The sequence below is a fragment of the Arachis hypogaea genome, chromosome 18 (assembly GCF_003086295.3).
Source record: "Arachis hypogaea cultivar Tifrunner chromosome 18, arahy.Tifrunner.gnm2.J5K5, whole genome shotgun sequence".
Classification (NCBI taxonomy): domain Eukaryota; kingdom Viridiplantae; phylum Streptophyta; class Magnoliopsida; order Fabales; family Fabaceae; genus Arachis; species Arachis hypogaea.
In genome coordinates, this window is record NC_092053.1 from 106,035,882 (window position 1) to 106,052,741 (window position 16,860).

General features: G+C 35.5%; 2 protein-coding genes across 8 annotated transcripts; both read left to right on the top strand.

The window, feature by feature from the left end:
- Positions 1–433: 433 nt before the first annotated feature.
- LOC140181720 (uncharacterized) lies at positions 434–5,635 on the top strand. Of its 2 annotated transcripts, XM_072226110.1 has the most exons (6): positions 434–586; positions 945–1,038; positions 1,705–2,086; positions 2,365–4,310; positions 4,717–5,112; positions 5,224–5,635. In XM_072226110.1, the coding sequence occupies exons 4-6, from the start codon at positions 3,939–3,941 to the stop codon at positions 5,410–5,412; spliced, it is 957 nt and encodes a 318-aa protein (XP_072082211.1). In that variant the 5' UTR covers positions 434–586; positions 945–1,038; positions 1,705–2,086; positions 2,365–3,938; the 3' UTR covers positions 5,413–5,635. The 2 variants fall into 2 exon arrangements, with proteins under 2 accessions (XP_072082211.1, XP_072082210.1); XM_072226109.1 differs by lacking the exons at positions 4,717–5,112; positions 5,224–5,635 and having other exon boundaries at positions 2,365–3,929.
- A 2,011-nt stretch (positions 5,636–7,646) lies between these two features.
- LOC112770839 (GTP 3',8-cyclase, mitochondrial) lies at positions 7,647–13,386 on the top strand. 6 transcript variants are annotated; one of them, XM_072226115.1, is made up of 8 exons: positions 7,670–7,930; positions 8,439–8,613; positions 8,745–9,165; positions 9,731–10,351; positions 10,564–10,731; positions 10,828–11,019; positions 12,358–12,426; positions 12,704–13,386. In XM_072226115.1, exons 3-8 carry the CDS (start codon positions 9,085–9,087, stop codon positions 12,785–12,787), a joined length of 1,215 nt encoding a protein of 404 aa, XP_072082216.1. In that variant the 5' UTR covers positions 7,670–7,930; positions 8,439–8,613; positions 8,745–9,084; the 3' UTR covers positions 12,788–13,386. The 6 variants fall into 6 exon arrangements, with proteins under 6 accessions (XP_025671047.1, XP_072082213.1, XP_072082214.1 ...); XM_025815262.3 differs by lacking the exon at positions 8,439–8,613 and having other exon boundaries at positions 7,647–7,930; XM_072226112.1 differs by lacking the exon at positions 8,439–8,613 and having other exon boundaries at positions 7,649–7,930; positions 9,728–10,351.
- Positions 13,387–16,860: the final 3,474 nt, after the last annotated feature.

The following is a 16,860-nucleotide window of genomic DNA, read 5'->3' on the forward strand; positions in this document are numbered from 1 at the left end:
TTTAAAGTGGTTTGGTTTGGATTGGGTTTAAAATCTAAAATTTGGATTTTTTTGCCCAGTCCTACTCAACAAGCCATTTTTGCCATGTATAAAATGACAACGTTTCGGTAAAAAAAAAAGGACAAATCGATCCCTGTTCAAATTTCAATTGCCATCATGGCACTAAACAGACATATTCTTGACACATCATCAACGTTAACCGCCACATACGCAAATTCCGCTAGGTCTTGACGTTGGACAAGGAGGGAAAAGGAGGGACAAGCAGGGACAAGGGCCGAGAATACCATTTTTTTTTGGACAAGAATCGCTATGTCCTTCAAGAAAATGGACAGGGACTGGGTTCAGACTTTACTCATATTTCTTCTTTGTTAACAATACATTGTGCCTACATAACTATGTTATAAGATAACAAGGAGAAATTAAATTGAAAGTGAAAGTGAAATAATCCTTATCCTCTAAGTTTTATACTTTTGATGATGCCGGTAAAGCCAATATGAAAAGCGGAGACTCAACTTCAAACTCATCATCGTTGTCCTTTGAGAAGTTCATCATCAACGTTGAACAATCAGTTAATATCTCTCTCACGGTAAGTCAATTACTTTATCTTCGTTTATATCGTTATTGTGTTCATGTTGGCTTAAGTTTTCTACTTCAACTGCTTAGTGTTAGTGTGGAAGTGCTCAATTAAGAGTATGCTCAATTTCAATTCAGTTGGCAATTTAAGGTAGATGTCATTGATTGATAGTTTATAGCATCTGAAAGCTACGGATTTGCCAATGAGAATGAGAAATCAATACTCTGTAGAATGTTTTTGGTAATATGATGTTTGGTCTGTCATTTCTCATATTGAGGCTGTAATCTTGAATTGGCTAATATAATCCCCTCTCAGGGAAAGTGATGTCTATTTCTGTTTGCTTATTTTTTGCCTTGTTGATATTTTTCAGAATTCTGTGATAAAGATACTTGATACTTTGTACCATGATAGGGATTATGCAAGGTCTTTTGTTCTTGAAACAATTGCCAGGGTTCTTTATTTTGGTAAGTGCCATTCTTTAATAACTGTCGAGGGGCTTGAAGTTGTCATTTCTAACTCTAATTAATGAACAACAATCCTTGCTGGATGCTACTACACATAATTTACATGCTCTTTTGAAAGAATGAACATAACAAACCTGCATATGGCCCTTTTGTTTTCTTATAACTTCATCATACTTAGGAAACTTAAAATTGCACAGCTGTAATTTAGTGAAAATTACTGCACAATGTATTGTTTTAGTTATGAACACAGGGATATGCTGTGCATTGGTTGTAGATATTTGGTAATTATCTTTTAGTGAAGAATACAAAAGGAGTCTTAAACATCACATTGGAGTTTAATTTTTATTGTGCGAAATTATGGGTCTGTGTGCTTTTAAAATTCAAACATTAACATTTTTCATCAAATAAAGTATATCTTTATATGATTTCGTTCTGTGAGAGTGATATTATGATAATTAATTAATTAGTATGGTTTATGCACTTGAGAGAATGTGTACTATATACATGCAGAAAAAATAGAAAAGAAAGAAAGAAATAAATTATGGGTAGAAATATTTCCTTATTCAAATCTCAAAACTAGACTAAATCCCCATAGTGGTCCCCCAGATTCAGCCCGTGCACCAATTTTGCCCCTGAGATTCCAATTGCACTGTTTATGTCCCCCAGATTCCGATTCGAGCACCTTAATGGTCCTTCGAAGATTTTCCGGCGTGACTCAGCGACGGCGTTGCTTATGTGGCACAGCCACTGCCACGTTGGAGAGTCAGAACGACGTCATTTCATGGGGCAAAATGATTGAAAGCCCACACGTCGCCGTTTTGATCACAGTGAGAGTAGTAGTAACTTGGGCAAAAGGTTTGGTATTCGTTACGTCTTCTCCTCCATATTTTCTCACCTCTCTCAACGCTTGGTCTCCTCCTCCATAAGCAGTAGCGACAGGCAAGGGCACTGCTGCCTGGTTTCTTAACATTGCTGTACTGAACTTGGGGGAAGGTTCGTGGTTCACCATTGAAGCATCGACTGAAGAACCGTTTAAGCTAGCTTCAAGGTACAAATTTTATTATATTTTTTTGAATTTTTTGGATCATGTTTCATTCCTGATATGGCCGATTGTTAAATTTACTTGAACATGATGCATGTAGTTTGTGTTAGAATCCACTACCTGTTAGGGTTTTAGTGTTTTCCTTCTTCAAACTAGTAATGCATGCTCTGTTTCTTATGAAAAGAACAGGGGTTAATCTCTGGTGGTGTGTAATATCTAAGTTATTTGTTGTTTATGTGTTGCATGCGTGGTGAATTTTAAGCATTTTCTCTGTTATGTTGCAGATGAACGCCGAATTGTTAGACATAATGTTTCATCATGGGGGAAATTTTGAGAGGGGGAAGGATGGGAGATGGACATACACACCTGACAATAGGCATTGTTTGGGTGATCTGGATGTGGACAGGTTGGATGTATTATACCTGAGAAATTACTTCAAAGAGCTAGGCTATGAGACCATGAAGGAAGTTTGGTGGCAGGTCCCTGGGATGAGCCTGGAAGTAGGTTTGAGGCGTTTAGACTCTGATAATGAGTTGAGAGAGCTATGTTCTCATGGTGGAAAGAACAATGGGGTAGTGGATGTCTACATTGAACATGGCATTTCAGAACCTGAAATAGTACAAGGAGAGGATGTTGTTGTGCATGTTGATGACGAGGTGAGGGATCTTGGAGAGCAAGCCAAGTCAAATGCCAGGATGGTGAAAGACCCCCCTGTCAAACCTACCACCGAGAAGGACCATCCTAGGAGTTTAAGCATGGTAACATACAAGCCCCAAGCTAAAGAGGCGTTACTGAAGAAGAGCAATGTGAATTCTAACATGGAGTCCCAGCCTAAGCCTAAGTCAAAGTGTAAGCCTAAGACAGTTCCCAAACCCAAATCCATGCCCAGACAGAACAATGTAACTAGGACTAGGAGATATTGTCTAAGGTCTGTAGGGAAAGGTATTTCAAAAGCAAAGGAAAATGCTAGTGATCATGTTCTTTTATCCTCTGACTCAGACTCTCATGACAGCTACGAGAGTGCTGAGGACGAGGCCTATAAGCCACAAGAGCCGGATGATAGCTCAGATGAATCGGGCATTGGATATACTGTTCCTTCACAGAAGAAGAAAGTCAAGAAACCCAATGCAAGGAAGAAGGTCCAGGCTGAGAGTGGAAAGGAAAAAGGGAAGGCCAAGGTCTGTGTTGATGATGATGGATTTGTGGAAGACGTTTCTGATGAAGATATGGACATTGGATTTGTGGGGGGAGGTATAAAGGGGGATAACCATGATGCTTTTGATCCAGGGTCAGAATCGGATGGTGGCAATTCGTGGCACTCTTTGGAGATGAAAACACCACCTAATTCAGAGGATGAGCTGGTTGGAGAAGAAAGTTCAGAGGAGGTATTTCCGGTGTTTAGACATGGTGCTAGGTTCGGGGAACTACATTTAGAAGTCGGGATGAAGTTCAATACTAAGTGGGAGTTCAAGGAGGCAGTGAGGGAGTTCACTATACAAGAAGGGAGACGGATGAGGTTTAGGAAGAATGATGGTAAAAGGGTGAGGGCAGTATGTAAGGTGAAGGATTGCAAGTGGGTTGTATACGCATCAAGGGACCACGAAGACAGTTGCTGGCAAGTTAAGACTTTCTTCAATGACCACACTTATCCACGAGAGGATAAAAACAGGGCAGCAAATAGAAATTGGGTTGCAGGTAAGTTGGTAAAAAACTAAGGAAATATCCCAATTTCAGGAACTGTGAGGCTACAACATATTTCAAGACGAAATATGACTTGTCGCTCAATAGGAACTCTATATCACGGGCACTGTGTGATGCTAGAAATATAGTCTATGGGGATGCCAAGGAGCAACATGCTATGCTTAGGGACTATGGTGAAACACTATTGAAAACAAACTCGGGATCAACTGTTCAGATATGCACAAAGCCACAGCCTAGTGGTGAGGTCATATTTGAGAGGATGTATGTCTGCTTGAGTGGCTGCAAGTCAGGTTTCAAGGCTGGCTGTCGTCCGTTAATTGGACTTGATGGGGCTTTTCTAAAAACTATTTTCGGGGGGCAAATTCTATCGGCTGTTGGACAAGATGCTAATCATCATGTCTATGTCATTGCCTGGGCAGTTGTGGAAGTGGAGAACTTTGAGAATTGGAAGTGGTTTCTAGAGTTGCTACATGAGGATCTTGGAGACTACAAGACCCATGGGTGGAACTTCATCTCTGATATGCAAAAGGTAATTTCTTACTGAAACCTTAATCCTTACTCTCACATAAGTTTAAATGTGTAAAACTGTGTTAGCTTGATGTAGTGCATATAGTGCAGTATACTGCCATATTGTGATGATACCTAAGATATAATTGTTTGATACTTTGTGGTATATACTATGGTGTGCTGTTAGTGTCTGCTGCTATACTGTGAATACTGCTCTGATCTAATTGTTTGATTACGTACTATACCATGATGGTGTGCTGTTAGGTACTATTACGGTGATCGATTTTCAAAGTTAGGGATTATTATGGTGAAGGATTGGCAAAGTTAGGGACTATTATGGTTATCGTTATGCAAAGTTAGGGACTATTATGGTGATCGATTTTCAAAGTTATGGACTATTATGGTAACATAATGCTTGATATCTTCAGGGATTACTGCCTGCTATGAAAGCCGTGATGCCTAATGTGGGACACCGATTCTGTGTCTGGCACTTGTGGCGAAATTTCAATAAGCAGTGGAAGGACCTGGAGCTTAGGGGACTGTTATGGGAGTGTGCTAGAGCTACAACATTTCAAGAGTTTAAGGTACATAAAGACCCTAAAAATGCTAGTGCACAAGCAACTGCAACTGCCCAGGCCACCACAACTGACACTGCAACTGCCTCTGCATCTGCCAGTGCCACTGCAACTGCTACTCCAAATGCAACTACTACTGCTACAGCTACGGCTAATGCTAATATTACCATCAATTCTGCTCCTATTGGTCAAGCATCAGAAATTGATCCGTCACAGCCAATTTGTTCTGAACCAGAAGACTCTCAAAAGGTACAATTTTAATTCTATAATAAGCCTTTGTAATTCATGGAGTAAAAACTCTGAAAAAGGTTTACTGAGTGACAATGTTTGGTATTTATTTCTGGTTTGAAATTTGTGTAGTTCACTGAAGTAACCGGGGAACCAGCCACAAGACCTGCCAAACTGCCTACTAGAAGAAGGTCACCTCCAACAACCCCTTCTACAGCACTAGACCCAATGAAGGGTGCGAGTTCTGCCACTGCTTCACGATTCACAAATTTTCTGAAGTTTGTGCCGACTCCTGGATTTAAGCACCCCCGAAAGAAGTGAACTTTCATATTAGGACATTAGGACATTTTGCTTGTCAAGTGTTTGTTTTTTGTTAAAAGATACAGTGACTGCGCTCACTCTAAACAATGGTTCATTTTGTTGATTACTAATCAAGTATGTCATGCTACTTGTTCAATTACTTATGGTTGTAATGTGTTAAAACTATGAATGGTTTGCCATATTTTGGTATTGATCAATTAATACTGTCCATGGTTTGGATCAATCTTGCTGTTACTTATTTACAAGTTCTTTTACTTCATCCAACAGGATATTATATTATATCAAAGTAAGATGATTTACACAAACCTTGTTATGTTACCACATAACAGTTTCATTCATTAATTTGGGAACTGCATTACATTGACATGTTCTCAACCCTTTAATAGCACCAATCCTACAAAAACAACAATTACTAAGAACCCAAATCCAAGAACATGAGTTATGAATTTCAGATTCCTAATGTCTGCCTCCATCTTGCCCATCCGCCATGCAAAGTTCATCTTCCTGTCACCATCATCATCTCCTGCAACAGCTCCTTCAGACAACTCCTCTTGCACAGAATCAGCCCAGACGAATAACCCACACCATGTTTTCCCACTTATCTGCAACCAACCAAAATAATCAACCGAAAAAAAAATTTTCAATCTGCTACAAATTATTAAATTTTACTCACATTATAGTTGGGGCAACCAAAGAAGGGCTTGTTAGGATGCGACTCCGTCCCAGACCACCTTAGCACCGGGCGACAACCACAGCCGCACCAGTCCGGAACCCGTCCATGCCTGCTTCGCGTCGTGCTTCTTCTCCAGTTCTCCGTCGACGATGATCGGTTGGAACTTCCTGCAACATGGCTCCCACTTTCTCTCATGGGGGACAGCTATTGGTGTACAGAAGAGATGCAGAAGAAGATGTTGATGGAGAGAACCTCAATGGGAAGGCCAACGAAATTTTAGGGTTTAAAAATGAGGACAGGGACTACATTAGGGAATTTTATCACACATTCCACGTCATATGTACACTACGGCGTCCAACGTGGTAGTGGCTGTGCCACATAAGCAACGCCGTCGCTGAGTCACGTCGGAAAATCTTCGAAGGACCATTAAGGTGCTCGAATCGGAATCTGGGGGACATAAACAGTGCAATTGGAATCTCAGGGGCAAAATTGGTGCACGGACTGAATCTGGGGAACCACTATGGGGATTTAGTCCTCAAAACTATATATTAGGCCAACATGACTATATATATACATATCATACACTTTAGTTATTATTTTGGTCTGGATAAGCTCTCACTCATAACTTGTAATGCAATTTGTATTTTTGGAGATCTGAAAATAATTAAATCCTTATGCTTCAATGGATATATTAACAAGATAAGTAGATAACAAACTATGTTGTCTAAGATCAGTGATGGAACTTGAAAAAATTTGTTGGAGGGTCAAAAATCTTAATAAAAAATTTTATAATAGTATTTATATTAAAATAAAATTTATAAATATAATTATTTTATTTTTAATTTATTATTAATATATAAGATTATATATGGTTAAGATTAATAAAAAATAATTTTAATTTTGATTAATAAAAAATTTTGTTTAGGTTAATAAGCGAATTTGATTTTAAATAAAAAATCAATTTAAAGAAAATCAGTTTTTACATAAAAAAAATTAGTTTTTGCACGTCAAAATATATTTTTATTTAGAAAACTACTTTTTTTTTTTATCTAAATACTGATTTTTCTTTTTAAAAATTGATTTTTTATTTAAATTATATAAAATCAATTATAATTTATAAATTATTTTTCAATATTTTTTAAAACATTAATTTTATTTTTGATAATATTTATTTTTTAAAAGTCTCAAGATTAATTATTTTTATTATTACTTTTATTATAAATTAAATAATATAATACAACAAAATAAAGTCTTAAATTTCTAATAAAATAAAAATATCAAAATTTATTAATGTAAATAGTGTTATACTATAATGATATTAAATTTGTAAAGTTAATTTAAAAATAAAATAATAACTTTTTATTAATAACTGATATTAATCTTATAAAAATTGGATCGGATTGATCGGTCGAATTGGTTTAATCGCGAAACGGTAGCTTAAGCGGTTCGATTTATTAGCAGAAACCGATGTTCTAGAAATTGAATACAAACTGCTCGGCCGGTCAAATTGGATCGGGACCCGGCCGGTTTACAAGAAACGACGCCGTTTCCTTTTTTAAATGAAAAAAGCGGTTGCACGCGTTTGGCTCCCTTCTCCGATTCCTTCCTTAGTCATCAGCAAAATGCCCTAGCCTCCACCAAAGAAAGCAAACCCTAGCCTCTACCAATCTTGTCGCCGTCTGTCGGAGTGAGAGACTGGTGCTGCCGCCTCCGTCGCACTCAAGAACTACCATCTTCGTGCTATCGGCGTTCGTTACTTCGCTCTCACCATCCCCTGTTCGCTCTCATCAGTTGCCTGTTCGCCGTCGTCCGTTGCGCTCAACCGCTCTCCGTCGTCCGTCGAAGGTCAATGCTCACTGCTAGTGCTTGTTCTTCGTGTTTTTTTTTTATTGTCTGTTCAGAAACCAAACCCTCTTCATGCTTGTTCTTCGATGGTTAGTGATCGTCATTTTTTAATACTCACTGTTGGTGTTTTGTTTTTCATTGATTGATGATTATTGATTAAGTGATGTGTTGCTGTTTTGTTTTTTTACTTTGTGCTTGAGTTAATTGGATGCTCTGTCATTGCTTAGTGCTTGTTCTTGGTTGATTGGCTTTGCTCACTACTCTGGCTTGTTCTAGCCTGTTCTTGATTAATGAACTCTGTTACTGGCTTATTGATTGATGCTAAATTGGTACTAATAAACTGTTTTTGGCTTGTTCTTGCTTTTTTTCTGATGTTAAATTTTATTAAAGTTTCTTGATTTTGTGCTCATTACCTCACTCGGTGCTTTTTTTTTGTTGTTAATCATTGTGCTAATCTTGTTAAAATTGAGTTAAAATTGATAATCTTTTGAAGTTTGATGTATAATAGGTTGATTTCAAGCTGAGATTTTCTTCTAACAATGATACTGACAACTGGAATAACTTAACAATTGGACTATTCATGGAAAACATCTACATAATTTTCATATTTTATTGATGAGCATTTGAGCTGTTTATATTTGAAGCTTGTAAAACAGATGGAATGCTTTCTATAAAAACCACGAGTAAGTTTAATGTTCTTATCACAGTTAGTTTTGCTTTGATTTCATTGAATACATGCATACACCTCAAGCTTGAATATGTTTTGAGCCATAGTATTAAAATGTTTTGAAATTTCTACTTGAAACTTTATTAGGGAGCAGCTCAAAGTTAGGAGTGGAGTAGCTTGCAGCATTGAAAACCATCAACACAATGAACTGGTGATAGAGGCAGTCATAATAATAAGTAACATGCCAGTAGACATGTTCTGTAATTTTATATTATAGCAATACACATATTCTATAATTTTTATTGTGTTGATGATTTATTGATTGTTTTTTATTGTGTTGATGAGAGTTGTTCTATAATTTATTTATTATTTTATTTTAAAACGGTTTTTTCGGTTGAATTACGGTTGGACCAATGAACCAGTGAACCAGTGAATAAAATGGTTCAATGACCGGTCCGGTTCTCAGAACCTTGGTTATAATTAATTGATGATTGCATTAATAACGAGGCGCTTCTTATCAAAATTCCCTGGTTGGCGTTTCGGCTTCGGACAATCCAATTCCTTATTGGTACTGCTCTTTCTCTCGTTTACTATATATGTAACTTACTCTGTCAATTTACTTAGCTTGTTCTTTTGGTCATGAAAATGCATTGATCATCAAGCTCTACTTTGATTTTCTAATGGATTAGGAAAATGGATTCTTGGGTTCTTACATACACGAGCAACATAGTTATCATATGTATGTTGTCCTTGTCAATGACTCGTAAATTTGATAATAAAGTTGCAAGAATCTCTTAAGTTCTATAGTGAAAAACACAGTCAGTCATTTAGTTGCGCCCTTGTTATGGGCCGAATTTCGATTCTTGAAGCGATGGTAAGATTGTTGCATAAATCTTCTCTATCCAATCCTGCTTGATAGGAATTTTGTGCTGTGAGTTGTAAATATTGATAACCATTTGCATCTTAATGAAAATTGTTATTTTTTGTCCTTGGATTTTGTCTAAGTATTCTAATTAATAATTAGATTTTTCTTATTCCATGTTGTATTAATCCGGAGTGTGGTGGTGATGATATATCTAAGTCTTTTGTTTTATGAGATTGTGGTTGGATAATCTGCAAATTTTGTAAAGCAGGTGAATTGTGAGGCGGGGTCTCATTGTGCTAGCAGAAGTACCAATGGTCAAGTCAATTTCAGTGGCAACTTGAATGAATATTCCACAAGAACTTATGAAACATCGTGCGCTACATCGCTTGACAATCAGCCAAAGGATAACACTGTTTCTGATATGTTAGTAGATTCATTTGGACGGTTGCACACTTACTTCAGAATATCGTTAACAGAACGGTGCAATTTACGGTGTCAGTATTGTATGCCAGCAGACGGCGTGGAGCTAACTCCTAACGCTCAGCTTTTGACAAATGCTGAGATTTTGCGACTAGCAAATCTCTTTGTAAGTTCCGGGGTAAATAAAATACGGTTGACTGGTGGGGAGCCAACTGTAAGAAAGGATATTGAAGATATATGCATGGGGTTGTCAAAATTGAAGGGACTGGAGACATTGACCATGACTACAAATGGTATCACCCTAGCAAGGAAACTTCCAAGGCTGAAAGAATGTGGCCTTACTTCTGTGAACATTAGTTTGGACACATTGGTACCTGCAAAGTTTGAGTTTATGACAAGACGGAAAGGGCATGAAAAAGTAATGAATTCAATTAATGCTGCTGTGGACCTTGGTTATAATCCTGTTAAGGTATTTGCTAGTGCTGGTCTTGTTTCTTCACTTTTTGAACACCTCCCATGTTATTAGCTTCCCTTGCAAAATTGTGAAATTCTTCATTGATTTGTAGTTTTTGTACATATTTCTATGTTGGATTATTCTTGTGTGAGACTTGATAGCCATGTTAAATTTCAAAGGTAACTGATTGATGCGTTTTAAGGTGTCCTTTATGTTTGTTGCTTCAGGTCAATGGTGTTGTAATGCGTGGATTTAATGATGATGAAATATGTGACTTTGTTGATCTGACAAGAGAAAAGCCTATTAATGTTCGTTTTATAGAATTCATGCCATTTGATGGAAATGTTTGGAATGTCAAGAAGCTTGTACCCTACTCAGAAATGATGGATAGAGTGGTAAGGTAGAACTCTGCAGGAGATCTCACTTGGATTTTTTTTTTTTGTGTTTTTTTTTTCTAGTTGAGACCCTTCGTCACCATTTTTATTAAACAGATAAAACATGTTCCTTCCATAAAGAGACTTCAGGATCACCCAACAGATACAGCCAAGAATTTCGCAATAGATGGACATCAAGGTAGAGTTTCATTTATCACATCAATGACGGAGCATTTTTGTGCTGGTTGCAATAGATTGCGAATACTAGCAGATGGAAACTTCAAAGTGTGTCTATTTGGTCCTTCAGAGGTAAGTCATATTTTTTGTTCTGCATGTCACCAGTAATTGTTAATTGCAATTTGAAGAGTATCTGTGTGATGTTAGATATATGTGGAATATTTAATGTTTCTAGTGAATCTACAATGTTATTATCATTAATGAGGATTTTATAGGTTTCTTAAAGTGAAGTGGGTATTGAATGAGATCATTAGGTAATGTGAGGAAAGGGCTTGGATTTAGAGTTGGTATTAGAAATACACAAATGCTTTTGGTGGATAAAATTTGGAGTAATGTTAATGCAAATCTTTTGCCATTATTGTGCTGTGTTCCGTAAGTTGCTTTCTACAAGTGATCAATGGCTTTACAGGACAATGGGAAAAAGAATAGGCAGCAACATATATTATAACATTGATGATTGAGCCTATGATTTCTACTCTTAGTCCTGAATTCTTGATATGGTTTGTTCTCAATTTTGGGGAAGATTCCTAATAGAGTGACTAACATAACTTTAAATAATTCATATTAGAAAGTAAGAGGTCTATACTACCTTGCCGAAAATGGATTTATTCACTAAATTTTGAAGTTTGTTCGTAATCTGGGAAAGTTAGATGAGAGCTTGTTTAATCCTTTCCTTGTGCTTCATGAAGATGAATTAATTCTCATTTTGGGTCTCTACTTGTACATTATTGGACCAGTGGTTGTCTTCGCTATCTTCAACTCTGGAATGCATAATTATTAGATTAATCCATGCTTGTTGCTTTTCCTATTAAGTTCTAGTTATTCATATGGTATAACATATAATGTGTGCTTTTGAACGATGTTTAGAATTATGCATGATGTTAGGTAGCATATTTTGTTAAGTGGTGTGAGTTTTTTGGTCACCATTGATGAGTAGAGTATATTCATTGTTTGACTTGTTTGGTGGAAGGTCTGTTTCGCAATTCGATGACCTTATTTTACCTTAGATATGAAAAATTATGTTTCACATTTTTCAGATTGAATGCCCATTTTCTTCTTTTCCTTTCTAATAATTTCTTAGATGCATAATCATATGAACCATCTACTGCTAAGTTCATCAAGAATTATACCTTAGACTCAGCTTACAGATATTCTTCCAAACTGTGCCATGAAAGCAAAGTGCCTCTCACAAAAATATTGGATCATGTGAACTTGATAAACGCTAACTTTTACAAGGCACACTGTGACTGTTGATTTTATCTGTTCAGGCCAAACCTATTTATGCAGTGATATGGACACTGGACAGTAGAAATCGGCCATTTAATATATATTGGATTGGATATTTAATGTGTTGTGTGACTTTAAGCAAGAGATTTTTGTGATATTTTATACGGCCTTGTCCTCTTGCAGGTAAGCTTAAGGGATCCCTTGCGACATGGTGCAGAGGATGATGAGCTTATGGAGATAATAGCAGCAGCGGTATGCACTTTTTGATTATTGCTAGGATTCAAAATTTCATCATGATAATTTAGAAATTTAATTAATCTATCAGGATTTGTTTTCTCATCCAATATGGTGGAATTATATTTGCTTTTAGTTTTAATGTAGTTTGTTCATTTCGGCATCATAAAATCTGTTATTGCTTTTTTATATTGTTGTGTAGCAACATAGTCGGTTATATACTCCTTGTTTAAGCTATGTCATCTGGAAGGTTCTACTATAATGTTCGAGTATTCTGGCCTTCTCTTTGGTGTAGGTGAAGAGGAAGAAAGCTTTGCATGCTGGAATGTTTGACCTTGCAAAGACAGCAAATAGGCCTATGATACATATCGGCGGATGAAGTCTTGTCATCTTCTCTTCCCCACTTCCTTAACTCCAAAAATTTAGGGCTTGCTTGGTGATAATGTTATCTTTTTTTAGGAATTTGCAAAAGAAAAAGTATATCATGAAAAGGAACACAATATTCACTCTTTTTTTTACAAAATTATGGAAACAGAAAACACTGAATGAAAGCACAAACCAAATATGCCCTTAGGTGTTCATTCTCTTAGGTGTGTTTGTGAGATGGGGTTTTAAAGGGAAAGTGGTGAAAGGAAGAGTTTGAAGAGTAATTATAAGTCAGTTTGTCTATTCAAATATTTCTTTCTCTTCCTCTCCTTGTAAAGCTTCAACCGCATTATTAGAGTTGTAGTTAAACGAAGTACCTCATTTGTGTGCAAGTTTAGGTGTCATGTGTCTTTCAAAATTGCTTATATTCAAGGAAAACCATAGCTGCCCGGCTGCCCCAGCCAGAAGGTCTTTCGTTCTCCTTATGGAGTGATACAGTGTTGTCTGTTTACTTTAGCATATATTTGGTCAAATGTTTTTCGGCCTACATTTTCAGATCATGTGTTGATTATCAAGATAATTATGTGTTGTTTATAAAATTGAGGTTATTTATTTGTTGTTTGTATAAGCCATATTTGAGGGTCAATAATCGACACATTATTCTATGCAGCTAGGTGGTTAACAAACCCAAATCTAGTGTCTTAGATAATGCACAGTGCAGTATAACAGTTGAGGCATTGTGAGTTTGTGACTAGAAAAATGAACTGCCTTTGTAATTGGGGAACTTTTTGGGATCAAATTATTCTGAAACGGGATGCACAATTTGTGTAAATTCTTTAGAGGGGGCAGACTAAAATTTGTTTGTAACAGTGTCTCGAGTGTCTATCATCGCTGATTTTTTATATCATCGTGGTTTTGCTAAAGCATCGAACATAATTTTGCTTCTCTTACGTTTTACTAAAGGTGTATTTCATGAAGAGAGGTTTTGGAGAAGATGGGAGAGAATTATTCGAAGAGTGAAATATGAAGCTCCTCTGTTGCCCCTTTTTTTGTGTGCTTTGAATCATTAACTCAAAACACATTATAGATGTATTTGTGAGTTGAAATATTTAATCTACGTGAGGTAAAACAATGACTTGACCAACAATCAACAAAGCGAAATTTATTTTATTTTTGAAACCATTTTTTTTCTTTATCGTCTCTTTGATTTTAAGGAATTCACTTTTTTTGTGTGTATAATATACTAAAAAAGAATTTAATTTTGATGTACTGATAGAGTAAAGCATTTTACATAGTCATGCAATCACATATGTTCTTTTGAATGATTATTCATGCGGTCAATGTAAAAAATAGTTTTTTTTACTAATGTGTCGTTATGTAATTGAATGCACGTGTAAATTTATTTTACACCGACAGTGCATCAAAATTAAAGGTAAAGAAAAACCAACTTTTAACTTCATTAATAAAATTTTTAATAATAGAATTAGTTTTTTAATTTTCACTTTTTGGAGAGTTTAGTATTTATAGTTAGAATTTAAAATTTAAAATTTAGCATTTAAAATTTAAAATTTAAAAATTATAATTTTTTTATAAAAAATATTAGTTAATATTGGCCAAAAAATAATTGTTTTCCTAGTTGAACTCATTAAAAATGTACTAAGATATTCCTACCAAATAATTGACATATATATTATTTCTATATTTAGTCATCATTATAACTGTACTTCTATTGTTTTTCATTCCTAAGCTTTTCTAAAATAATAGTAACATAATAACATTTCATATATTTTCCATAGTGCTAAGTAAAAAACGCTTTAGGCAATTAAAATCTATTCAAAATCTTTTACAATAATGTAAAAATCATTTATACAATATGTGCATGAATCACGTACTTTTTTTCCTGTTCATGGAGTTGCATTTTGTTGGTCTTTACCAACCATTCAGCTTTAGCTGGAGTATCTGTAATGACCCAACTTCTGGTATGTCATGATCATACTAGAAGTCGAATACTACCAACTTGCCTTCCTTAATTTTAGTTATTATTTATTATATGAGTCTGATTCATTGTTAAAACATAGTTGTTTAGCGGGGTAATTTTTTTTAAACATTCGAGTTAGTAAACGGAATCATTCATAATCAATCACAAATAATAGCAGGTAAAACAATGATAAACAACCACACTTATGTACATCTCAAGCAGTTAACAACATTTAGTTATCCAGCCTTTATTAGAGTATAGAACTCAGTTAGAACATCCCTAAAAATAGCTAGATAATATATATATATATATATACGTACAACATCCTAGATTCTGACTTGTTTAAAAAGTCTCTAAGTTGGCGCCCAGGCTAGTTTAGATTCTATACTCACCTAATCCCTATAAACTACAAAAGCGAGAGAAAGTACGTTCTAGGTCTTCAAAACTCGGGTCAAATTGAACGTCATCAAAAGGCGGAATGTGGTCTACTACTCCTCTGCACGGTCATACTTCGCCGTGGGGCAACTCACTGGTGCTTCATCAAGTATCCACAAAATAGGAGTCTCATATAGAGGATATAGGTTAGGGTCCGTGAATTGACGGGGTGCAGACATCGGTTGGTCTTACGGTATATAAATATATAAACAGAAAATGAATCTTGCTCTAGACTCAGAAGACTACCCAAAGCCGAACTCTTTCGCAGAATGATCACCAGCAGACTACGAAAGGGCACTCCTGCCTCCATCTGAAGGGGGAAAGGAAGGGGGTAAGAACTGGAGAGTTCTTACTAAAGTCAGGCTAATTAGTCAAGTTAATTGCTTCTGTCGTTATCACTGGACAGTAATATATTCAAGAACATAAACATACAGTATACAGAAAAAATAGAAAAATAGAGTACAAAAAGAGAAATACAAGACAAGTGCACACAAAAAATATAGAGAATAGAATACAAATAGAGAAAGCATACATTAATACAACAAACATAACACAGAAAGAAATGCAACCAAGTATGATGCATGTCTATCCTATGCAAGCCATGTGCTCATCCGTCGATTGACTACCCGCAACCCGACATTACCTAGGCACAAGTTCCAGATATGACTTTTCAGGTGCATCCGTTGCATACAAAGTCGTATGGATGAAGCCACATATGTTGACTTTAAGTTGTATGGCTGAAACCACATCAGTTGACTGTCCATTCTTTTCATAGATATGCGTACATCTGAAAAACAGTTCTACATTTGTGGGCATCCCACCATTACATTCAAGTTATGAGCAGGTAGGATGAATCCCTCAACTTTGCCAGACACTTTAGTTACTCATTCAACATTCTCAGTCATTCCTTTCATCATTCAATTTTCATTCATCTCTTTAAGTTTCTTACTTAAGCTCTTAAGCCTTATGACCGAAGTCATTCAATTGGCTTTCAATTCTCTTTTCTTAATCTCTTAACTTTTCTCTTAACTTTTTTTTCACTTCGTACTTAATCTTTTCCTCAACTTTTACTATATTCTTCTATTAATTCCCAGTTCTCTTTTTCTTTATTCATTTGTTGTTTGTTTTGTTCTCAATTGATGTCTTAGTTTATCTTAGTCTTTTCATTCTGTTTCTGTTTCTCTCTTTAATGTTCATATTATTATTCTTTGTACACTTTCTTAACTAACTTTTATCTTCTCTTTAATGTTCCTATTTTCTTTTATCTCTCCTTAACATGTTCTTGCCATTCATTAGATGTTTTATGAAGAAAATTATAATATTCTGGGCTTAAAGTTGTCTTCCTAAGACTTTTAGATAAATTTGTCTTTTATTATTATTTTATTATTAAAATTATATTTAAGAATATTTTATTTATAAACTTTTGGAAATTGCATTTTGACCTCTAAATTTTTTAGTATTTTCACTTTAACCACTTAACTTTTGAATATTATACTTTAACCCCAAACTTTTTATTAATTAACTTTCAACCCAAAATTTTTCTTATTTATAAATTGACCACAAAATAATCAAAAGCTTAAGGTTTCTTTTTCTTCAAGAAATCTGAATTTGTTCATAAAAGTTTTTCACTTGATTTTTAACTAGTTTTTCAATCTTTTTGGTTACCGATTTTT